This window comes from Camelus bactrianus, chromosome 25, assembly GCF_048773025.1.
Source record: "Camelus bactrianus isolate YW-2024 breed Bactrian camel chromosome 25, ASM4877302v1, whole genome shotgun sequence".
In the NCBI taxonomy this organism is placed as follows: Eukaryota; Metazoa; Chordata; class Mammalia; order Artiodactyla; family Camelidae; genus Camelus; species Camelus bactrianus.
Window position 1 is genome coordinate 29,825,134 of NC_133563.1, and position 26,339 is coordinate 29,851,472.

At 35.3% G+C, this 26,339-nt stretch overlaps 1 protein-coding gene and 1 non-coding gene across 9 annotated transcripts in view; both read right to left on the reverse strand.

The window, feature by feature from the left end:
• Window positions 1-26,339, reverse strand: part of CYRIB (CYFIP related Rac1 interactor B) — a 135,024-nt gene that overhangs the window by 17,672 nt on the left and 91,013 nt on the right. For 5 of the 8 annotated variants that reach the window (XM_074353072.1, XM_010972643.3, XM_074353070.1 and 2 more), the window contains 2 exons: window positions 11,336-11,418; window positions 4,608-4,729 (listed from right to left, as the gene is read on the reverse strand). In XM_074353072.1, the coding sequence (XP_074209173.1) occupies window positions 4,608-4,729; window positions 11,336-11,408 (195 nt within the window). In that variant the 5' untranslated portion in view covers window positions 11,409-11,418. Of the gene's footprint in view, window positions 1-4,607; window positions 4,730-11,335; window positions 11,419-12,339; window positions 12,423-26,339 lie in introns of those variants that run through there. The other 3 variants (XM_045508412.2, XM_074353074.1, XM_074353069.1) reach the window with 3 other exon arrangements.
• Window positions 2,265-2,392, reverse strand: LOC123613571 (small nucleolar RNA SNORA25). Its single transcript, XR_006720942.1, has one exon. It is a non-coding gene; the product is annotated as a small nucleolar RNA SNORA25 (small nucleolar RNA).

The window sequence follows — 26,339 nt, forward strand, 5'->3', positions numbered from 1 at the left end:
GATCTGTGACCAGCCTTTCAAACCGTCAGGCAATCATTTGTAAATACAGAGGGTTATTTCCAAAGAACTTAATTTTCTTCCTTTCATCTTCTTTTTGCTTATAGATGCTTTTCTTAATCTTTTGTTCCTTGATTTGCTTTCTCTAACATCTTCAAACAAGCTAAACATACCATCTGAGGTGAAACACATAACTACCACCTGTTTATAATAAAATCAGAAGGTAATGGCACGTTTAGATTTTCCCAAGACGCTAGTACTCTGACTCCATCCAAACAAAACCAAAAATAAGAAAGCAAAATAAAACTGAAACCAGATAGATTTAGAGAAAACTTTAGATACATTTGCTACAAACTAAGTAAATGGGCTATATATTGTTTAAGCAATTTGCTTTATAACCTTGCCACTATATTCAAACTTTCTTGACTTTTTTTAAATATAAACAAATAGGAGTCTGAAGTGAGTTCTACCTAGGACTATCTAGAAATACTGTAATGTTAAAAGGAAACCTGACATTATAATATGTGACAGTTCTTATTTCACATTATATTAACATAAATATTTCAAAGAGGCCGTGATATTATCCTGATGTGTACAAAGAAATCTTTTTAGACTCAAGCCCAGTCTCAATGGTTTTATATCAAGAAGTAAAAATTAGTTTATTTTATTTATTATTTGGGAAATAAGCAAACATAAAATTTTTAATTTATTTTCTTCTCTTCAGAAGCCTATCCAACCTTTCTTGCAAGGATCTAAATAGGATTTTCTAAATATCAGCTCATTCTCATAATATTAAAATGCTCCAGCAAATGTCACCAATTTTCATAACTGAATAGAGTTAACTATTTCCCTGGCCCTGCCTTGACTGGATGCAGAACTAAGACACTGGCTGCTCTTTTATGACAACATTTTATGGTTCTCCTTACAATTCTGATTCTTTCTCCTTTCAAGTCAGTTTTACTACTGTTAGGTAACACTTCTGGTAGAGCACCCATCATAGCCTAATATGCAAAAGGACACTCTAAAATGTCAATGGTTACGCTGTTATGGAGGAAGTATTATAATTCTCATTTTCAAAAATGTTAAAATTGTTATGGACATAAAACATTAGCAGGAAGTTACTTCCCTCTCTAGTGGTTCATTCTAGAGAATAAGCTTTATTTATTCAATAGATTCTATCCTGAATTTTATTCTATTTTAGAGTCACGTTTAATAAAGTGCTGTTTAAACAAATATATATATATATATATATATATATATGTAATCCACATCATTAGTACAGTAGCAATAACAGTCAACTCTCAGTCTGTGTGTCAGGTTCTATATATCTTTGCTGATGGATTCTCCAACTTTATCCTCAGAACTCTGAATTGCTTCCACATTTTTGCTGCCATGAATAAGGTGGCCACAAAGGTTTTTTACCTTCCTCTTGAATGACAGTCTTTTGGAGAATATTTTTTGAAATCTAAGTACCTGGTAAAAGAGTACAACTACTTTTACAGATCTGATTTTACACCTTGCCAAACTGACCTCCAAAAACACAACCATTTTACAATACCCACTTACGTTGATTAAGATTACCTGTTTCTCCATAAATCAGTATTAAACTTTTAACAGTTTATTACTGTATGCAGTAAAACTGCATGACAGTGATGGGTATTTCGTATTGTAAATCTGAACATTTCACCTAGTGTGTGTCTTCTCATAGGTAGAATGATTATTTTACTAAGTCAATTAAGTCTTCACATTGACCTATGGCAGTTTTGGTCATTATATCTGTTCTTTATGTATTTAGTATGTATTCAGCTTTTATTTCTACCTTCCTTTCTTAATTTAAATTGTTCTTCCACTATTCAGAAATCTTTCCTGCTTATATCCAAACATCAACATACATTCCTTCTCAGGGAGGATTTCTTCAACTGCTTGAATAGTTATTATGCATTTATTTCCCATCTACAGAAGATTTAAATACTATTTAAAGAGTTTTCTGGCTTACATATTTTATATCTATTTTTAAATATTTACCTATATCTCTGTCCTTAAATTTTTTTTTAAACCAAACTGTTTAATAACAGTACGTTTCCAATAAGTCTCAAAGCCTGGTAAGATAAGTCTCTATTGCCTTTTTATTCTTCCTTTATATTTAAGTGATCTTCAGTTTTATTTTTCTATATAAACTTTTTTGACTTTTTAACTATGAGACATTTATCAGCTTTCCCATATGACCAACCAGGGACTAATACTATGAGTGAACTGTATATGGCTACATTTGTAACTCCTCAGGGAAACACAGCACTGCTGAGTGACGCAGCATCCTACGGAGAAGTTCAGTCTTCGGTCACAGCGTTAAGAGCTTCTGGTTTCACAGCCCCATCAGCCTTCTTTGAAACAATCAATATATAAACTTTTCTGTCATTTTACTCTCTTCTAGATGATTACAACTGACTATCAATATGCACTCAATTAAGTCAATATAAAGACTGTGGGGAAACCCTATTTTTAACTGTAGTGAGCTTTCCCACACTGAAGCAGAGTAATCCTTCCACTAGGAAGTTTAAAAAAAAAAAACCCTAAGAGTTCTACCCTGAAAAAAATATACATCAAATAGGTAATGGTTGTTGTCTCTACAATGAATGAGATTTTTGTCTTTATTGTTCGTGGGAGATAACTATAACCAGTTGGTAAGAACTCAGTTACAAAACAAACTTTAAAGAAGCTTAATGATGCAACTAATATAATTTACAGCACTAACAATCAACCAGGAGACACTATGAAACATTTTAGAACAACTTGTGAATTGGTGTGACCTATAGGGAAAGAAGAATTTATCAGTTAATTAAGATCCTGCTTAATTATTTAAATCTTCCACTTCCATAAATACTTGATTTTTCAAAATATGTTCAGAGAAATCACAGAAATGGTTACATGCTTTCATTTACTGAAATCTTAAGGTTTTACTCAAACTATTGATAACTGGCAAGATTAGTCTAAAGCTCTTGCGTTTATTTCTTCAACAGTTACTAACTGCTTACTAAGCACTGTACTAGGTGTACAAAAATAAATAAGAAACCAGGTGTGTCCTCCTCAAGCTAGAGGTGCTGTAGTGAAGATATAAACATCACATACAAATGGCTTTAAAAAAAGTGACAGCTACCATGAAAGAAACACACAAAATGCTCAGGGCAAAAGAGCACAGGGAAGTAGATTATTGGGGCTTTGAAGAAAGGACAGGTATTAAACAGGAAAAGAAAAAAGGGCATGTTCCAGACCCCCCCCCCAAAAAAAAACAAGGAACTGTACATGTGCAAACATTCAGGAAACAAGCAGTCCAGGGTGGGAGAGGTAAAAAACGGAATTCAAGGGGGAGAGTATAGCTCAGGGGCAGAACACGTGTTCAGCATGCACGAGGTCCTGGGTTCAATGCCCAGTACCTCCATATAAATAAATAAATAACCTAATTACCTCCCTCCCCCCGTCAAAAAAAACCCCCACAAAATTCACATTCTAATTTCCCTCAGTTAATGATACCACCAACTACTAATCTAGAAAGCATGGAGTCATTTAACTCGAAGCTTCTCTTTTACATTAAACATCCAGTCAATCACCCAAACCTGTGGCCCCTTTGGCCAAAACACTTAATAAATTATCATCTTCAGGTGTCTGCACTTAATTCTTCCTTCACTAGTACTCCAAATATCATCAGAGGAAGCAAGTTTGATACAGACTATAAACCTAATAGATCGATCCTTGATAATCTCCGCACTAATTACTTACATAGAAGAAGGATAGAAACAGAAGGGCGAGGGGCGGGGGGGAATGAAGTAATAAAGTGTGAACTATGCCTTCAGGTAATGCAATAAAGAGAAGAAGAGAATGTCCAGAGGCAAGGGAGTTTCTTTGGGTAGCACAGAACATCTGAGAATATGCACATGCTGCGGGGAAGAAGTCAACAAAAGAAGCAAAGAAAGAAGATGTCATTTAGAGAAAGAAATTAAGAGGCACATTCCAGACGAGGGTAGAGAACAAAGACAGAGAAGTTAGTCTTGGTAAGAAGAAGGAACACAGCTTCTTCTGAAAAAACACGAGAAATGGAAAAAAGAGATGGATGGAAACCTGGGTAAGTTTAGAGGTTTGGGAGATCAAAGTTGAGGGAGACCACACCAGATATTCGTTCTGTGGTGTAAAGTCATCAGATAGAGTTGGGGAGCTCCAGACCGTAAGGATGGTATCAGCTTTCTCCTAAGAAGCTTAGGAGGAGCAGAAAAACAGACTGGAAGAACAAAAAAGCCACAGGAAGTATGATGCTCTCTCCTCCCTTCCAGAAACAGTATGAATAGCCCCTATGGATACGGTAAATTTTAAGTGTTAGAGTAAACCAAAAGTAAATAAAACTTTGTCTAATATACATAAATTACATATTTATAGAATCATACTTTCCTTTTATCCTTATATCACTGCAACGACTTCTGAAATAATGCAAGTGATCTTCCCTGAAACAGAATACTTAATATGCAACTAGACAATTCTAAAGTATAGCAAACAATAAGGACTAAAAAGAAGAGGAACATGGTAAATTTTAGTTGATTGGAAAATGCATAAAAATGCTTTACCTCTCGTATTTCATGGCCAGCTCCTCTGTATGATTGCAAGTCCTCCAAGATGCCTTCTGCATCTTTTAGTACTACATTCACCTGATTATAAATTTCCTTCTCAGACTCTGTAGGCTGGGCATCTAAATAGCAGGAAAGCACAAGAAAATTTACATTCACATGATTTTTTTTTTTAGTACATGTATAACAGTGCTAAGCAATCAATAATCCAGTTTTCTAAAGATGACTAAGATCTTTTTCAAGTTAACTTTGCACACATAGAAAAATTTGATAATTTTTCTGTAGTTCTTTATTTGAATAACTAGCCTCAAATTTATAAATATCACAAAGAAGCAAGGGAACACCAAACATTATTATTTAAGTTACAAATCATGACATGGTATATTAAACAAACCTGAGAATTATAATTCAAAATTTAAATTGAGTGTTAGTAAGCACTGTTTCTACTAGATTCATCACTATCAGTAATGACTGTAAGTGTATGAGTAATGATCTATTTCAGTGTAACAGAAATGAAAGGCCTACTAATAAATCTTGCTCATCTATGGTTTAAGACATAAACTATATTCCTATAAAGTTCACTTTAATGACTGAGCTTTGATACAAAAAATTAGAAACTGTTTTTAAAATATACTTTTTAGACGATCTCCTTTTCTAGAGACTTTATATTCTGTACTAATGAACTTCTCTGCTGATGAACAAAAGGTCCAGATTCCTGTGCAGAGGAGTTCAAATCATGAAACTGTTCCAGAATTACTCAGCTGCTGAAAACTAGATAATTTAAGCTATAATATCATCTATCACATAAAATTTTGAAATACTAAAGCAAAAACTGAGTTCCTATATATTTGGGGCTGAGTGAGAGAAAAATGAAGAAAGAATTATACTTATAAAAAGCACAATCAGGAACAAACATACGGGCATTTCCACCACCTGTGGTGTTAGCCACAAAACATGTTAATAGATGACTAAATATGGATTTCTCTGTTAGACTCGAGGTAACAAAAATCCTATTTTTAACACCTTGATCATTTGCTTCTCTGAGGATAAATCTTTTTCATCCAGTATATTTGATTCTTTTTTTGGGGAGGAGAGAACAATGGATGGTCTGTGAGGAACCTGAGTTTTTCTTAAATCTCTCCAACAAGACCACATTCAGTACTACAGATACGGCATAAAGCACTTAAATGATAAACATTATGATTACTATGTTTTAGAGAGCAATTGTAGTGTCAGAATTCCTCCATGCTGAAATTTTCTCTTAAGCACTAGATGGAGGCAGATCAAATTTATAATATGAATTAAGGATATTTCTGGTATTATTCTGTTTACCAATCATAAAACTAGTACCTGCACACACTTCACCTCCCCACAAATACACAACAATCTATTTATTCCTTTCCTTAGAAAATTTTTTAAAACTTAGTTTACACATGAAACTAGGAGTCTAGATGCCTAGAACCTATAACTTTATTTTGCACTTGGGGCAAATCATAATTCAGTTCCATCTATTAAGCTTAACAACTAGTCAAAAATATATCATATATTTTTAAACCAAAAGTTATAGTACCAAATTTTAATTTCAACATACTTAAGACAGTACTACAGCAACAGTAAGTAACATTCACAGGCAGAGCCAACTTAAGGATTTGTGTTCTATTATCTGTTCCCTTATTTTTCAAATTTCCTTTCAGAAATGTATTTTTTCTAATGAAAATGCTATGACAAAATAATTACACAACAGGAGCCAACTGAAAAAGTAAAGACTCTGTATATGTCCAAAGCTATAATAGTATTACTAGGAGCAAATACTGACACTGTAGCTAAATAATTTCTTCAATTAGTTTGTCATTTAGCAGTAATGTTTTTTCACATTTAGCCAGACCATATTCTCCAAAGTCACAGACACACACTAAAAAAAAGTACAGTTCATAACTTTTATACTTACACCAGATGCAGTAGAGAAAAATAGTTTCACATGCAAAAACAGCAGTTTTACACTTTTTCATATGGAATTGTGAAACTACGGACATAACATCAATATAGACACATATCATAGTTTGAATTCATGAAGTGGGAATTCATGACAAAGGACAATATCTTGACTATAATATATTAAAAGATATTTGTGATGTTTGAAAATACTAAACTAGGTATTTTGGGTGTGGTGACTAGCTATTAACAGAAAAATAGGACACTGAGAATTACATACAAAAGAAACATTATAAAGTAGATTTAAATAGACCTTGGAAGTGGTTAATAATTATTAAAGGTATAATAAGTAAAAGAAATTTAAAAATAAAGGAGAAGATTCCAGTTTCCCCTAAGAGTGGAAAAAATACCCAGCACCACACTGATTAAACATTTTTTTAGACTGTCACAGGAAAGTCACATTTATAATTTTGAAAGCTGCTGAAGACTGCTGTAGAAATGAAGACAAACAGAAAATAGCAGACAGGTAAGCACTACTTTACTGATAGCAAGTCATGCAAAAGGGTGAAATACTAGGGAGGGTAAAAGACTGTATAAAATAAAGCATTTTTTCCAAAAATGGTATCGTATAATGCAACCAAGACTTGTCACTTTGATTTTTCATAGCAAACAATGAAAAATTTTATTACTCAAAGAAAAACATATCACTTAGCCAGCTAACAAAAGGACATTCAATTGCAAAAGTATCTCCTACTGAGAGTAGGCACAGTGATTACTCAACAAGCTTAGTTTTAAAAGCTGTTCAAGGGAAATTAAAGCATGTTTCAGTTGCTCTTATTATTTGAAGGCAAAATTAATTATTTTAATAATTTCACACCAGTTTCCTATAGAAGAGTCACTGAAAATATTTGCTAAAATTGAAGTTGTTATGGTATAAAAGGAGCAAAAATCAGCTACAAAAAAAGTCACATAAAATTATAATTATGATAAGGGGTCTTTCTGCTTTAATCTTGCATTCATTCATTCAGTAAATACTTACAATCTATCTCCACAAGTTTCAACGAGGCAGGGACTTCAATGTACAGTACATACCACTGTACAGTATATAAACTCAGAACCTAGCAGATTTTCCGTAATAAATATTTGTTGAATTAATGAGAAGGTACAGAGATATAAATATGCCTCCAGAATGAGTTAAAGGAGGCTATTATGTATTTTTATCTATAAACAAATATAACCCAACATCATTTATACAAATAAATATCAGAAAAGGCCACTAGAATAAAGATATTTCAAAGTACGGGGCAAAAGCAACTGAAAATATATGAGGTAAAATTTAAAAATAAAGTTAGACTAAAAGAGTGGGTATTATCAGTATTTTTAATGGGGGGGGACAGGTAACACAAAAGACACAAGAATCAGAAGAAATGTATGACTAAATGGAAAGGCACTATAACAGAGAATCAGAGAAAGTTAAGATTCTATTTCTCACTTACAAATGACCACCTATATTTACCCTATTTTGGTCTACCTGGAGGTAAGTGAATCAAGGTTAACAATGAATACTGAACTTCTATGATTTACAAAAGCACTACACTAAGGTTGAGAAGGGACATAAAAATAAATAAAAGTCCCTTTTCTCTCAAGAAACAATTTAGTGAGCTAACAGTAGTTAGTCAGGCTAAAGATCTGTCATCAGAATGAGCTATTAATTAACAATGTTGTTATGAAATAAGAAACTCCAAGGACTAGAAGAGGCTGTTCAGGCCCCAATTCAGCACTTTTCATATGTCATCATTAGCATAACCGTCACCAAATTGTATGGGGCGATTCTGGGCTTACATCATAATTAAACCATTATTCTTCAAAGTATATAGGTATAGTATCATTTAAGAAAAAGATCCTCTTCCTAGTACCTGAAGTAGATAACAATGTTTCACTGAACACAGGGTGTCATTTCATGCTTTATGGCTTTTTTACATATTGTTCCTTCTTTCTACAACATCCTTCACTAAATTAGTCTGAAACATTCTAATTCCCCCTCTACAACCCAGCTCAAATGTCACCACCAGAAAGTCTACCATCATGCCCAATCTTCTCACAGCTAGGTAAAGTTAATCCCCTTCCTGACCTATACCTTGAATGATGTAAATTATGTAAACAATTAGTTCGCGTTTCTATCTGTCGTACTGGATTGAGAACTCCCCAAAGGCAAGGTTGTATCTTAGTTATTTATGCATCCATAGTATCTGCTGGCTGGCATACAGGATGCAAGCTGAACTGAAGTGAAAACAGTATGCGTGTGTGCAAGCACATAAGTTAAGAGATAACAATTTATTTTAAAGACAGTCTTCATTTTGCAAACTACAGGATTCCATTAAATTATGGATTAAAATTACTAGAATAGCTAATTTTCATACAGCTTGATGCAAAATGCCAGTGTATCTACCTGTATGGAATTATTTCTATAGTTGCCTGACCATGGAGATGCACTCAGCTAGATGAGGTCAATTAGAATGATGGAAATAGTAAAACTAAATTACTTTGGTAAACTAACTATTACTGTTCATCTAGAAGTAAACAATGTAGTCCTAAACACTCTATTTGATAAAAGAATACAACTTCATTCTCCATAATCATAACGAACTGGCAAATCAACTGGGCTGGCAATTTTGAGTCTGGTATAAAACCATTTAAAGAGGTCACTAAAGTAGCCTAATGATAAAATATCCTTTTGCAAATGCATATTTCCAAAAAGAGACAAATATGCATATGGATGAGAGATACAGTTAAGAGAACACTAACATTAGGTTCAAAAGAAAACACTTAAAAATCTAAATAAGAATTCACAGTGGGCAAACTCTGACCTAGCGTGCAGTTTGTTTTCACTAAACTTCATATACTACAGTATACCAGTGTCAAATAAAAAATTCTACATTCACTGACATAAGCAACAAATATCATTTTAAATTTATGTCTGCCTTTAAGAAGTTAACATTTTAAATGCAGGTCTTCATTGTTGGCTATTATTGCTGTTGTTAGCAATTTTAACCTTTTTTTGCTACTAAATTAGCTACCTAAATTTTAAGGATAATCATCTAAACCCCTACAGATTAGAAAACCAACACCAAATAATATTTCTAAAACTACAGTAAGTTCATGCTTCTCACTTGACCACAACATAATGCTAGGTTTATAAAAAGATCAAGTGCCAAGTCTTGAACAAGATCTTGACTGTGTCAAAGCCAAGATTCTGTAAATGTAAGGAATTTGAGACAGAGTAAAATAGAGACAGAATAGCAGAAAATTATACAAGACCAAGTTTGAAACAGATGCAAATAAACTAAAATACAGCTCTAATATAAGTTGCCTCATCTGAAAGAATAATCTTCAAGTCAGCAATCTGCTCAATGTCCCCAAGCTGATTAAAATTCATGCTAAACATGCATTTAAAATAGCATTGTTCAATTGTTGAGAAGGGTCAAGAAAACTAATCTTCATTTAGTAACATTTTCCCTAAAAACCAAACGATATGGTCCTGATATTGACACTACTTCTGTTTGCTAGCCTGCACATAGTACCCAAACTGTAACAGAACATTTATAGGAATATAATAAAAGTAGAAAAATATCAGAGACCACAAATTATCCCATCAAATGGGGATAAGCAAAAATTGATATGCTCATACAAACTGTCCTGGTTTAAAGAAAAATATATATAAATTATTCATAAAACAGAGTAAGTATCACATAAGCTAGACTGAAGAGGATGGAAAAACTGCACTGTTTCTCTGGGGATTTATCTTAAGGGATTTGTTTATTTTGTTTTAAAAACCAGAAAAGTTTTTAAAATTTAAGTATTTAAAAATCTGTTCAAATGTTTTAGTCTCAGATAATGCAAGGGGGTCCACATTATTTACAACCTAAAGGCTCTCTCTTCACCCTTTCCTAACAATTTTCTAATGATCAGTTAAAATAGCAACATTCACACTAAAACCAATTTAATATCATTGTTTTCAATTTGACAACCAGACAAGCTAAGCAACACTGACAGCCAAAAAAGCAAAAGCTTTTCAACATGCATGGGGGTCAATGACACTTACCTGCCACTCTTAGACCATATTACAATAGGTCATGCAACATAAAACAAACAGAAGGCAAATTACTTAAAGGTCTGTGAACCCATTATTTTTCTTTTTATTTAGAGTTAGAAAAAAATGAATTCCTGAAATAAATACATACAATGAATTTAACTTTTCAAATTAATTATCTGCTAAGATTAAATAATTAAGGTTCACACTTACCTTTTAATATTATGCCCAAATTACTGAGCTCTGAATGGCCTTCATGAACAGATTTTGTATTTAAAATACTCCAATAGGTACAAAGAATAATTGAAACCTAGTCAATTTTTCTCAACTGCAATAAATTTTTCCCCAAATAGTGCTTCTCTTTAATCTTGAAGTAGCATTTGTCCTTTCCACCAAAATGTTTTCATAAAAATGATTTCATTAGAGAATCTCAAATGTTTTCATTAGAGATCTCAAATTATAATAATGTCCAACCAAGAGATATTAATCTCTTATAAAAATTCAACTAAAAACATTTTATCACAATTTAATCTATAAAATATGACTTCCAGTTCTAGAAGGCACAAGAAATTTTACTCAAACAATTCATAGCTCAGTCATGCAAAGCAAAAGTTAAAAAGATGGCAAAGTGGAAACATTCATTTAGTGCAAGACAAACGCAGTCTACTGCAGGCAAAGAGAAATAGATATAAAATCATCTTCTCACTTTCAAAATCAAGGAAAAAATTTGGCCCCTGCTCAAGGTCTGTGCATGTCAAAACTTTAAGAAGATTCCCCATGTTAAGGTACCTGTCAAGACAAGAATGAGAAAAGAGAAAATATCCCTTTATAAAAAAGAACATCTGAAATTTACTTAAAAAAAAAATAGTAACTGGAAAATGTTCATTAGGCCATGAATTCGTCCTTCAGGTTACCCAGACTGTGCTCTGGCAGGCAGCAAACCGGGTTCTCAGGGTGCTGATATGTAGGACCTAGAGGTGAAATGCAGTTTTCCTGTGCACAATGGCAGAACTGGTACTCTAATTCTTCTCAAAATTCTCCCAAGACAAGTTTCATTAATGGCCTTATAATGAAAAATTCTTTAAGTATTCCAATAGTGCTAGTATTCTGAAAAAGAAATTTCTGATCACGAATTATTCACATGTAATCTTGTTTAATATTGCAGTGAAACAACAATTTATTTCAAAGCCAAATATTAAGAGTTTTAGCCACAGCTCACCTTTGCATTTCATCTTATAATAGCAGAATATTAAACTTTACTTCCCATATGCCATTAAATAAAGCATATTATTTCTAACCAAATTTGGATTATCAATAATTTGTGGAGGTTATTTAAAGTACTGATACTGGATATGCAGCACGACTCTGATTTTTAATAGAATTATCATAGGATTATAAGAAAACAGGTTACTGGGCATCGTCACTAAGGCATACTACGAGAATGTTCATCATAAGGCTACTACTTGCTTCATGGACTAATGAAAGGACACCACTGGCTACAGACTCAACATGATTTTAGCAAATGAAAAACTAAAGAATTATACATATGATGATGATGTTTGCCTACGATTAAGAAAAAAGTCATGCAAACTCTGTTTGATCCCCATATTTTATTAACAAATACTCTGGCTGGCCTTCACTGTGGTGTGAGTGTAATTAATCTTTCACCTTTACCATTATGCACCAGCTGTGAAGGGCTAGAAGACTTACTTTCAAAGTCCAAGAAAAAATGTGCTGCATTGTGGTCTATGTCCCTGGTTAGCACCTTAATGAGATTACCCATGCCAGCAAACCTAAAAATAAAAATGGCAACATCATTTAGTTCCAATAAAAAAAATTTAAGCAGAGGCCTGGGATTCGGAAAAGGCTGGCTTGCTCATAATTACCAACAGGTGCAGGTTTATTTGCTTCTGGCATTGAAAATTTGGATCAACAAAAGCACATTTGGCTCTGAGTTTATAGCTCTTGTCCCTCTTTTCCACATATCAAAAAAGTTACATAAAGCAAAATTGGAAAAAAGATTAATTTTTACATGTAACTTCCAATATTTACATTTGATTAATTTCTATGCTACAGTTACTCCTTTAAAACGTTTGTGACATATATTCTCAATTTAAATTAACATCAAAAATAGATTTCTCAAATAAGTAAATACTGAGACCATTATTTTAAATACTAGCAATTTTTCCTTCTTGCAGAATTAAATCCTATTGGGAATACAAGGAAGACTATTCAAACCACACTTAACGATTAAAGACTGAAGGGAGGTATCAGTGACCCATTTTTAAAAATTTACCAGACATAAACCAGTATTTCTTCTATACACATAAGATTAATCAAACTTTTTATTATTTAACTCATAGATTATTCAACAGTATCAACTATATACAAAGTATGTAACTTGGAAGTTAACACAGCAAACAAACACAAAGGGAGCCAGCAATTAACACAACTTCCTAAGTTTGCAGTACAAAAGTAACACATTGGTATACATCCTGCCTAAGCATCTGCCATGACTCAGCGAGGATGAAGGTGGAAGGAGGTGTCAGGAACATTCTGGAAACCTGGTTCAAACCCTGAAGTTGCAGGAACTACAAGGGAAGGCAGACTATGGTATCAGAGGCATCCCATATCCTCCCCTCCCTCAACCTCCATACTTTTTCTCCAAATATGGAACTGCTGATAAATGCAAATGAGATAAAACATAAAAGTAATAATATTTTTATCAATGAAAGAAAAGACCTTGTTACTCTCCCCTACTACAAGAAATCTGGAAAGAGTTGGTACTTCCAGCTACCTGTGCTGTCCCCACCCCACTTCCTCTCCCTACTCCCTGGACAATGTTCCTAACTTTAAGCCTCTCAAAGAGGAAATAACAGTGTAAGTTATTTGCTTTAGAGAGCTAAATGTGATGGACTGACATATATTTCTTAGAAAATGTTAAAAGCAATCTAATTTACTCACAAATATGGTTAATACTGAAGGATCTCCTCTCTTAAAACAACATTCTACCAGTGGAAAAGGCAGGAATCTTATTTTTGATGTTAAAATCCTATTACACAGAATTTTACTGGAAAGATTTTGTACAATGTTTTACACAGATGGGTTAGCTGAGATTAAAACTAAAAGGGAAATATTTCATCTTAAATATCTTATACACTGTAAAAAGTTTAGTAATACTAAGCTTTTATATTTAAGGCAAATATAAGCATTTTTACAAAATCATCACATCCAAATAATCACCTCAAATTGGTTACTAAATTTATTCAATAAATTTTTTTAGGAATCATTTGGATAGAGAATATTTCACAGCTTCAGTTTTTAAGCTTTCAAATATATATGGGATATCTGCTTCCAAACATATGTAATTCTCTCATAAGAACTAAGACCAAATATACAAAGAATTACCTAGTGGTATCAAAACTTACACCACAGATGTAAAATCAGTGTGAGGAAGGACTGTAATTATCTTTAAGAGGAAAAGGCATCACACCATTTGGTATTAAAAGAGTTAATAGTCTATGGAATCAACCCAAAATTCCAACTCTAGCTTACTAGCTGTTTGCCCTTGAGGATGCTAGTTAACCTTTCTGGGACTTATTTTCTTCATCAGTAAAATACACATATCATAATAACCATCTTAAAAGGTTATGAGAGTTCAATGAGTTTAAACACTGACTTACTAGCATTGTGTATGGCATGCCTAAGAGTATTCAATAAAAATGTTGGCTGTTGTTATAACCCCCAAAACAGAAATAACTTTTAAAAAATAATGGTTCTCTATTTCTTTTAACACAAACTAGAGTCTTCAAATCTTATCAATGAATTTCAACGCTATAAATCAGCATAAATTACAAAACCCATTTTTAGCCGCTTTTGTCAAGAATACTGCTGAAATTCTGTACTAATGAGACCACCATCCACTATAGGAGGGAGGGAGAAGGGAGAGATTTAAGTTTCCTCACCTTCGTACTTGTATGCACACTCGATCCTCGGGGAAAATTTTGAAACTAAACAAGTTTGCTCCACTTTCCTACATCCCCTTCTGCAAGTGTCTCCCGCTATCTAGTCCTTCTTTTGAGGCATCCCAGTTTAATGTGGCCCTAACACCCCTCACCCTGCAATCATACTTGGTCCAGATCTAGTCACTCTCTATAAGTACTCAAAGATTCAGAAATTTCTACCTCTATCCCAAACACTGACACTTAAGAAAATGGCCCAGTTTATCTAGTTAGGTTTCTCACCTCAGCATTATTAACATTTGGGGCTGGGTAATTCTTCTGTTCAGAGGGGTCTTTCTCACACTGCAAGATATTCAGGAGCATCCTGGGCCTCTACACATCATAGATGCCAGCTGTAACCCACCACCCAAGTTGTGACAACCAGACATGATTCTGTATATTGCCAAATGTCTCCGTGGGGACAAAGTCACTCCAGGCTGAGAGCCAATGATGCAGCCTAATGCAGAAAGTACTTCTACCCCAAACATACAGGAAAGATGCTGCATAGGCAACCCACACCATGTGTGTCTCTTTGAAACAAAAACTCAAGGAATTTTTCAAAGATTATCCATTTCAAATATTATCAGTTGTCATTTTTTACAAGAATAAACAAAAAATTAAAGCCACATCCCTGTCTTGCACAGTTTAACCCTTCAGTCAAAAGCAAAACAAAACAAAAAAATCCTCTCTGTTCCCTCAGTGTGACTGATTTCAATGAGTATGACATAATGGCTACTTCTCAGTTCTGCCTGGGTTCAAACCCAGCTCTGCCACTTCCAAGCTTTGTGACTTTAACTCAAGTTTCCCAACTTCTCCATGCCTCAGTTTTCTCATCTGTAGAATGTGTGTAATAATAATATCCACTGCAGAGGGCTCATAAAATCATTAAATGGGTTAATACAAGCAAAACATTTAGTACCATGGCTGGGAAAGTATTTGCTGCTATCGCCATGGCTGCTGTTGGAGCAGCCTGACTACCTACAGGATCTGTTCCCAACAGCAGAACCTGTGGCTGGGAGGCTTTATACCTGTGGCAGCCATATTTCCTTCCCTAGAGGAAGTCAGTCTACCACAAAATAATGAATCCAACATGCAGTGAAGAGTCACAAATGTCCTAAAATCATTAATTTCTGATTCCATTTGCTCCCAAGTTTCAGCTGCCGTTTCCTTCAGTTTAGTCACTAGATTTTCCTCTGGTTTTAAGATATTTGAATTTCTGTCAATGTCCCTTTTACTTTTTTAGTTGAGTTGGGTTTCTGTCATTTGCATCTAAAAGAGTCTGACTAATATGATTTCTAAATTTCAGATAAATAAATAAATCTGATACAAAAGATGTTTCAGACTATATAAAACTTGGTCCAAAATACTGATATCCTTTAGAAGTATTATTTTAAAGTAAATAATAAATACTACAATTTAGAATAATAAACTGTAAGTCTTACAATCTGAATTTAGGAGGAAAAAGTTACGAAATTTTCTTTCAACTTACCTTTTTTTGTAATCCTTGGATTTAAACTAAATATTATAGATATTTACTATATAAGCTAAGAAAAAAAAATTGATACACAGAAGTCAGATACAGTTTACTTCGTTTGTAATATTTCTGGTGGAATTTTATGACTATGAGCTCTTATGTTTCGTGTTTGTTTCAAAGTTGGCTGCTTATCTGGAATGGAACATGCTCTTCCTGGCCCGCAGTCTGTGGAATGTATTTTTGAGCTCACAAAAGGCACTTAATAAATACATCAGACCACCTTCCCAAAAAACATTTGGAAAAAAGTTTCCTTATAGAATAAGAAAAGCTACTAGAAGCACAATTATATGGTACAATTAATATATTACTTCATCTCTTTCTAGAAAATTCCTGAGAGCTGCTGTTACCTCATTTACTCTTTTGAGCTCAGAGGGCCTTATAATGCTTTCTCCTCTGCCTAGAATGCTAGCTCCAAGGATTTCCCCATGGCTGGCTTCTGTTCATCATTCAGGCCTCATCTCAAATGTCCCCTCTTCAGAGAGACTTTTGTCTGCCAACTTACCAACAGCAGATCCACCCCAGCCCCATTATCTCCTGTCACATTGCCCACCCTCATCCCTTCAGCATCCTTAATACAATCTGAATGACTCTGTTTAGTGTCAGTTTTTTTCCCATTCAGTTTATAAACCTAATAAATATATCTTGGTTGGGGAAGAAGGAAGAAAAAACTCATAAACATACTGTAAATCAGGGCTTCTTAAACTTGGCACTATTAATATTTGAACCATGTTATTCTTTGTTGGGGGCTCTCCTGAACATCATAGGATATTAAGCAGCTTACCAAGCCTCTATCCATTAGACACCTGGTGTCAGCCCAATACCCAGCTGTGACAATCAACAGTGTCTCCAGATACTGCCGAACTTTCCCTTGGGGGCGAAACTACCCCAAGTTAAGAAGCACTACTTTACATGTCTGCCATAGACATGTCTGCCACAGACATGAAGCGTACTCACAGTGTAGCCCAGCAACCCTGCTGCCTACCTCCAGCCAGTTTACTCTCCCACTCTACCAGCTGACTATTCCACAAGGCTTTTTTAAAACAACTCCTCAAACCTCAATCTATCTTCAAGCATCCTCACTTGAAGAAGTGATCTCGCTACATTTTTTACTCCCCCAAACAAGAAAAGAAAACATCTACCATCCTTTCTAACACCCTTTCCTGCTCCTGATGGACCACCTTTCCCCAGGGACACCAGTTATCCCACTTGCTAGATGAAAAGCAAGCCTCCACATCCCTTCTACTACCACACCATCTGGCCTGTCCTCTCCACAGTAACTAGTCAGGTGAGCTTTCCATAGTCACTTCTTCCTACTTTCCCACCTCCCATTCTTTCAGCTCATTCCAAACTAATTCCATAGTGGCTTTTATGCCCACTACGATGATGAAGCTGGTCCCTGTCAAGACCACTGAAACCTGCATCTAGCAAAATCCAAACGGCAATCTCACATGTCAACTTACTGGAGCTCTTAATAGTCTTTAACCCGATTTATCATTTGCTCCTTCCTGAAACATTTTCTTCATTTGACATTTAGGACAACACATTCTGAGTTTCCTTCCTACTTTATGTCTCTTCTTTTTTGGACCCTTTCCTTTAGCATACATGCAGTTATTTCTCCCATCTTAATACAGAACAAAAATGTATCTTGATTATATTTCCCACCCTACTCCCTGCTTCTCTGTGCAGCAAAATTCCTTGAGAAAAGTTGCCTACACTCATTGTCTTTTATTCCTCTCCTTCCACCCTCTGCTAAGTCCACTCTAACCTGGCTTTTGGCAAATCCTTTATTACCAAACTTGCTCAGGCAAGGTCATCAAATAATACTCATTGCTAATTCCAATGGTCCATTCTTACTTCACCTGTCAGAAGCATCAGACAGAACTGACACTCCCCACTCAATACACTTTTCTCATTAGCTTAAAGGAGCCTGTCTCATCTCCTTCACTTCTATACCAACCCAGTTCTTGCCATCATCACCTCTTGCCAAGTTTACTTCAAAAGCCTCCTAACTGCTTCTGCCTTTATCTTCTACTACAATCTCTTCTTATTATAAGAGAAAAAACAATCTTTTAAAAACATAAATTGACCACATCCTTTCTACAATCAAAAACATGCAATGGCTTACTCATATACTCAGAATAAAACCTAAACTCCTTATCATGTTGTACAAAACCCTATATGATCTGTCCCTGATCCACTCTGGCCTCATCTCCCATCACTCTCCACAACAGCCTGTTGCAGTTTCTCTAACACAGCAACTTTCTCCCTCCTTGGAAAGCCTCTGCACCTACTTTTACCTGGCCTCGAACACTGTTTAATAGACCTTTAAATGGCAGTCTACTGCACTTTATTCAGGTCGTTGGTCCTATCAGACCACCTCAAAGAGGGCTTCCTTCACCAATCCATCCATAATACCTCTTCCTCTTTCTCCTCCCTATCCCCCCCTTCCCAAATTGATGGTTCTCACCATCTAACACATATTCATTCCTTTAATTATCTGTTTACTCTGTCTTCTACTGAAAGGTGAACTTTGAACTTTATGGATACGGGGCTTTATTTTGTGCACTACTCTGTCCCCAGAACCTACAGCAATGCCTGGGATGTTGTAGGTAGCAATAAATATTTGTCGAATAACTGCATGATTAAAAAAATACACACAAAAAAAACAAAAGTTTGCCTGTAAAATTACAGAAGTATTCCAAGGAAGAGAAAGGAAAGACCAAAATAAACACTGACAACTGAAAGCTCTGAGTTGAAAAAAAACTGAGAATTTAGGATTCACTCACTGCCTTCCCAGTCAAATCAATGAAGACAGTCCTTCCCTTCTCCCTCCTCTGTAAAAGCCATTAATTTTATGTACAACTATTAAGAAATTTTGAAATGTTAAATATTAGGGAAATAAACTGACAACTACAATAAATATCAAGAAAATTATGGTTTGCCAAGATAACTTAGGAAAAACATACTATCCTCCCATAGCCATAAATATGATTTCAAAATACAAATAAGAATGAAGACTAGCCTGTATTATAATTCTCATCTTTGTAAAAATGAACAGCATTTGTAACATTAAATAGAATGAGCTTTAAAATGTGGGTTTAAATTTTAACTTCATTTAGGGCATACATCCTCCAAAAAAGGCCTATTTGGGAATATCTTCTGATATTCTGATAAAAAATTAACAGCAGAGTGTCAATTTTGCCCCCTCAAAATTTTATGAGGACAACTCCAAAATGAAGCCAACTATCCTCTTCAACCCAGATAACTGAATAAAGAACACAAAGAATTATGAAGTGTTACAGAAAAAGGAGATACCCGCTCTGTTCTAATAAAACTTCAAAACAATAGATTTCATAAGAATGCATTAATGCAATTTTTCACATCTTCCAATGTATGCTGACTAAAAATGTGTGAATGCAAAAAAATCTGTCAAAGCAATCACTAGAAACTACCAACCATTTTTAGTGTTGAAGACAAAGAATTTCTTATATTTATCCAAGCTCTGAATCCAAGGCCAAAAAAGTCTTCTAGAAAACATATTACCACACAATGTTCCTGAACTATATTCTGTTGTGCATAAAAATATTACTTTACATTAAATACACTATTTCTCAATCTTATAGACATTCAAACTTGTGGAAACAACTGCAAGTCTTTAATACTGTCAGGATAGGGGGTTAATCTGGAAATTCAACTATGCTTCTGCTTTACTTGTCTACTAAGAAATTTCTGGTTCTCATACAACATGTACCACGAATCTGAAGCAATATTAACAGAATGGAAAATCAGTAATGAAAAATATGACACAACTTTCACCGACAATGGTGCACACATCATGAAGGCCAGAAATGATTGAAGAATCACAAGCTTACGTTTTGTTCACATCCTTCAGTTGTGTTTTCAGAAACAATAACCAACGTAATATAATGAAATGTATTTTACACAAGCAAAAAAATAGTGAATCGCTTTAATAATTCTCCTTCCAAGCACAAACTACCACACATACAAGAGATTCTGGAATTGCTTTGTTATATACTAAATCAAGTAGTTACTATATGTTTAAAAATCTACTTTAACATAAAAAAGTATTAATACTGTACTCTAAAGATAACCAACAACGTCAAAAGCAAAAAAAAAAAAAAAAAAAAAAAATTTACTAATAACTTCCAAAGAAAAATTCACCTGCTGGAAACTGCTGAAGAAATAACCAAATAGATGTGCTCTATCTTAGAGGGAATTACAGAAATAACTACATGAACATCCTGAAAAGATCCTTGTGACCAATCTACTACACAGAAAATGTGATCAGGTGAATGAAAAGTTGAAAGGCAGGTAGTAACTCACATGGCTTTGCTATCCTGAAAGCCAGATACGTAACTCCAGTGCCACATTTCCAGGTCTAAAGTTTAAGGATAAACATTTCTCAAGTGATTACATAGAGTACAGGCTAAAATAATAGAAACTTATAATTGAAATGATATCAACAATCTCATTTAGCAGATCTGCCTCTGAAAATAATTCCAGGCATCATCTTCAAACACTGCACAAAGTCTTGTTTGTAGAACTGTTCCTAAACTGTGACATCACCATTTGAAGGCAATGTTGATTTAACATAGCAAATGAACAGAAGAAGTGACTTCAGGAATAATCCAGACAATAGTGCAAGAATAAAAAATTTTCAGTATGTCAAAGTTTTAAAATCTATTATAATTCATAATATAATAATTATATTTTGATAAATTTTCAGGTTAATGTCTCTCAGAAGTTTATTCCATGATGATTTTTGCCTTAGGCTTAGCTAAATATTGATTATTGGCCAAAAGTGTATTTGGTATACCTCTGATACAGGCACACAAAGGAAATATCCAACACAGGGCAGAGTAAATATTCAAGTAATAATCGGTGAATTAATTTGATGACTGTAAATAGGTGGGATCCAATATTTCTTTTATCTGAAGAATCAGTTAGGTGCACAATAATTTAAAGGAGAGGTATAATCACAACTCCTCCTTAGCTTCTGATACGGCTGCAACTCACATTAGAACATAGCAGTTAATGGTATTAAACATTCTAATTTGGTGTAAGAAGTTGAAAACCCCCAACAGTTGAGTGCCAGTATAATGAAGAGAAATAGCCAACTCAAGCAACTCCACCAATAAAGCATCCGTAATAATGATCCTGACATTATGCTACTGGCTCTCCTGATGGCACTGCAAATGCACATCACACCCCAACCTTCTCACACCTGCTTCTCCACTTTCCTTCCCCCCATTCTTCCCAACAAAGGAAGAATGCTGCTAAACAAAATCTTTTGTTCTAATATGATGACAATGACTGGCCACAAATATCTGTTCATTAAATGGCATGACTAAGATTTCCCTCTTGCTCTTGCCCTTCCCGCTTTCTGATCTTTTTGTGGTAAACACGCTTAAGCAGAATCTGAACTCCCAGGACTTCATCTCTCACCCCAACCCTGGTTCTGTCAAACTTGCAAAATAAGTAGACTCAGTGTTCCCTCTGGGGCTCTATTCATAGAGCTTTATTCGCCTCCCACCTGTATCTCTAAAGCATGAGCTATCCAAGAACAAACATTCTGAGAGGAAGCATGAACTGCTGTTAAGCACTGTTGTACTTAAATCAACATGGATAAATGAATGCTGAGTAGTCAAAGAGGAGCACTGTGACAGTTATTTACCTGTTTCTCACACCCCCAAGCCTCTCCTTTTAAAATCTGCTTTGTGATGTTGGGACAAAGAAGCTGTAAAGTATCACCTCCTAGACTACTTTGTCAGCTGACTTCTGAGAAGACTCCATCAGTGGGAGCCATTAAAAGGAAATTACAAAGGTCTCTTGCTGTTTTTCCAGTCCCATCAGCATTTCCTATGAGCAGAAGACAGCCAAGGCGCCAAGCCTCAGCTTCTCACAGAACCCCCAGCAGCCGCACTGTACTGGGCCTCTTCAGGGCTGTAAGCTTCCGGCCCTCCTCCTGCAGGCACCTAAATTCCGCCTACCCCACCTCTTGCCTTTGTTCCCCCAGCTTTAGAAGTGGTGGCTGCTTCCTGTCACCATTAATATCTAAGTTACCTCATGTGATATAATAAATATATATTTGGTCTTTATCCCCAGTTCCTAACACTGAGCTCCTAAATCCCTTGGAATTTCCTGGGTGGCAAGAGCCTCTTTTGTTTTTGTAGGTGGCTCTTGGCAAGCCCCTGGATAGCTTCAAGACGGGGGCTGGTCGCCACAAAGACCAAGGCATGACTACAGGGTTGGAACTTTCAGCCCCATCTCACGACCTCCAGGGACTGGAGATTGAGTTGATCACCAACAGTCAACGATTCACAGTCATGCCTACATAATGGAGCCTCCTAAAGACCCCTAAATGAGGAGTCTGAGGAGCTTTAGGTTGGTAAATGCATCCACATGCTGGGAGGGTGGCACAGCCCAACTCTACAGGACAGAGGCTCCTATGCTCAGGATACTTTCAGACCTCACCCTACGTACCTCTTCATACGGCTGGTCATTTGTATCCTTCATAAAATCCTTTAAAATAAACTAGAATGAGGAAGTAAAGTTTTTCCCTGTGAGCCCTTAAAGCAGATTATCTATCTTAAGGAGGGGTCATCTAACCCTCTCTGCTGGTTGGTCAGAAGTACAGGAAGGCCTGGGACACGTGACTGGCAACCGGAGTGGGGGCAGTCTTGTGGGCCTGAGCCCTAACCTGTGGGGTCTGTACTCACTCCATGTGTCAGAATCAAAATGAATTGTGGGACACCTAGTTGGTGTCTGGAAAGTTGGAAAATTGGTTGGTGTGGGAGAGAAAAAAAACCCCACACATTTGGCATCAGAAGTGTTGTGAGTAAAATCACAAACTCTAGCATTCTCTTTTTGATCAGGCTTCCAACACTTGTGTAAATAAATCCATATAATAAGTTTGTTTTAAAATACATAGCAAAGTTTCTGCTTTCCTGGTTGAAATCTGATTTATACAGAGGAACTTATATATAGATAGTAGCTTAATCCTTAACCTTACAACACTATCTAATCTATCATTACCAGGTATGACTGTAGTTCTTAATAAAGTAACTTTTTTTCTCCTTACTTTGCAAAATGTAAAGAAACAGAAGCAGGATTCAGGTATCCCTGGGTGCCCAGGTACAATACCATCATAGTCATACTAAAATCTCATCATGAATCCCTAGCGTATGTTAAGGTCAATATATTTTATTAAGCTAATAATTACATGGAGTTAAGTTACTTGCCTTAAAGAAATGTGACATAAACCAACAATGGAATGGAAACCGGGAGACCTAATTTCTAGTTTTGACTCACAAAATACGTGACTTTACACAAGTCAGTTTGTTAGACTGAATCTCTCACACTGCTCCTAGCTCTGATTCTACATATGTTACAACACATCTTTCCTAATGCTGACATCTAGTGGATACACTTAAATTTAGTATTTTAAAAAGAAAAATCTTATTTAAGCTATTTTAAATAAAAGCCTCACGAGGATACCTGTGCAATAAATATAACAAATTAGGAGGCCAGTACTGCTCCTTAGATGGAAGTGAATCCTAACAGCATTACATCAGACTGTCATGGCATTTTTTAGTTTGATTCAAAGATTATGAGTACTAGGACCCTTCCATGCATCCAGCCATTAAAAATTAAACCACCAAGGCACATTAGCTGCCTGAGTTGCAAATTTAGAACAAGAAAGCAAAGAAATGCTTCCTACTCTTAATGATCTGCATTCAGATACAGACATAGGTTATGAGAAGGGCTAGTACAAAGTTCAAAGGTAAGTAATTTAGTAGTGTACAGAACGGTGTTTGATGGAAATATTGGGGGGAGGCCCAAAACTCAAAATTACCTACTTTACAAGGATCTATTATGATGGTTTCTCTTAAAAAAAAAAAATGGTCATTAAACAAAAACAGTATTTATTCTGAATCCACTTTCTTAAAACTTACCACAATTTTGAAATCCATGAAAAATTATATCCACCCATATATGGTAAAATATACACATTAAAATGCAAGGGAATGATATACACAAAATTTAAGATACTGGTTATCTCTGGCGACCGACAGGGCCACAGGACTGGGAACCTTCAAAGGTTTAGGGGATACTCTCTAGTGCTTCAGTTACTGGTGGATTCATGGGAGTCTTATGTCTAGGTTTTTAAATTCACAACTAAAGGTATACATCTTTTGTATGTATCAATAATTCTAAAAAAATTTAAACATAAAGTCACTGATGCTCAGAGAAGACATGTAACTCATTCAAAGATGCCCAACAAAAATGACTGGATTGGAATTCAGGTGCCTGAACTCTTCCTAATACACAAGCAAAAGTGCATGGATGGTCTACTAAGTAAAAACCTTACCATTATATAAAAGCTTCAGTACTCCTGTATCTCGTGCTTACAGGGCCTGGTGGTGACTGTTGCTGTTTTAAATCAAACCACCTTTCCTTAGCTCCTTTCTGCCCATCACTATGACAGATACTGAATATCTGGCGCACTGAAGAATTCACAGACAACTGGAAGAGACCATCAAGAAAGCGGCATGCTTTCATACCGAAGCATGCAAACCACTCTATGAACATACAGAAAAAGGAACACCTAACCACATGCTTCCTAGAGGAGCTGATTCTTAACTCTTTCTTATTTTCTATTTCTTTAAAGTAGGAAATAATTAAAGCATTTTAAAATATCATATTCACATAATCTACTACCCAGCAATATCTTTTTGCCATATTTGCTTCACATGCCACTCTTTTTTTGTAGTTAATCACCCAACCTCCCCCAGCCAACTTTCCTCTCCTCCTCTCCCCCATCTCAAAGGTAATCAGTATCTTCAAGTATGCTTCCTTTCCAAACATACTTTAAAATTTTCATTGCAAAGGTATGTATTCATAAACAACACAGCACTCTTCTGCTCTTCTATTTGCATAAATGATACACTGTTCACATTCTGTAAAACTCACTTTTCTCATTCAGCGGTGTTTTGAGAATTACCTATGTTCTGTCATTTTAGAAGTTACATACTATTCCATTCTTCAAAGAAACCAGTTTATTTATTCATTCCCCCACCTAGAGACAATGAGCTTTCGACTTTCCTCTATTAACAAATATGCTTTATACACACTACATATGCTCGTGCCCACGTTCAAGTTTCCATAGCAGCTATTTTGAAATTAAAAGGCTGCTGTAACTTTCCTAGATTGTGCCTAATTGCTTTCTGAAGTGCATCTATCAACTTACTGCTCCACTAGTAAAAGATTTCCTCTCTCCTATCCTCTAAAACTTCAAGTGTTAATTTTTAGATTGTGAAATATCTGATGTTTTAACTTGTATTTTCTTGATTACTAGTAAAAATGTGCATTTTTTGAATGTTTACAGGCCATCGGTAAAATGTGAATCCTTTGCCACCTGTGTCATTTATTTTTTCCACTGTCTCTCAGCCCACACCTACCCATTGGGGCTTAGAACCTGTAAAAGACATTCCCTGGACATCCTTGCCAGCTAGGTTCCTATAAGGTCATTTCAATAAAAGGCAATAGTGGGTGAGAAGAAGGCTGGAGAAAGAGAGAAGCTTCCTGTTTCCAGCCAGGACAGACTAGCAGCTGCTGTGGGAGTGGTCTGCATGGGGAGATTCCAGCGTCCAATGCCCCAGTTAGAGGCAGGAGTCTGTGCGTTCCAGTCCAGCAGCAGCTTATCTCTGGTAGCAGCAACAACACCTCATCTATTTTGCCACTCTATCCCCCCTCCCCCCTTAAGATCTCCCAGTATTTCTAATACCTTTATAACCAATCCTCTATATTAAATGCCCTGAGTTTAAAATACTCAGAGTAATATTTTTTCCTAACTTGACTCCAAATGATGTATCACTTTTTTTTTTTTTTTTTTGCCAAATGGACTTTAGAAAGTTCTAAATAGGAACTCTGAATACCAATTTTTGATGCTTACATACATGGCAAATACTTTTCCTAGTCTGTAATATGACTTAACTTTGTTTATGGTGCCATGTGTCACATATAATCCAATTTTTCGTCATTTCTTTGCAGTCTGTTTCTTTTTTTGCAATTTATGTATTATATATATATAATTGTGAGGCAAAACAGACATCTTAGAAAATATCAACCATTTTTTCATTTAATCTATGAAT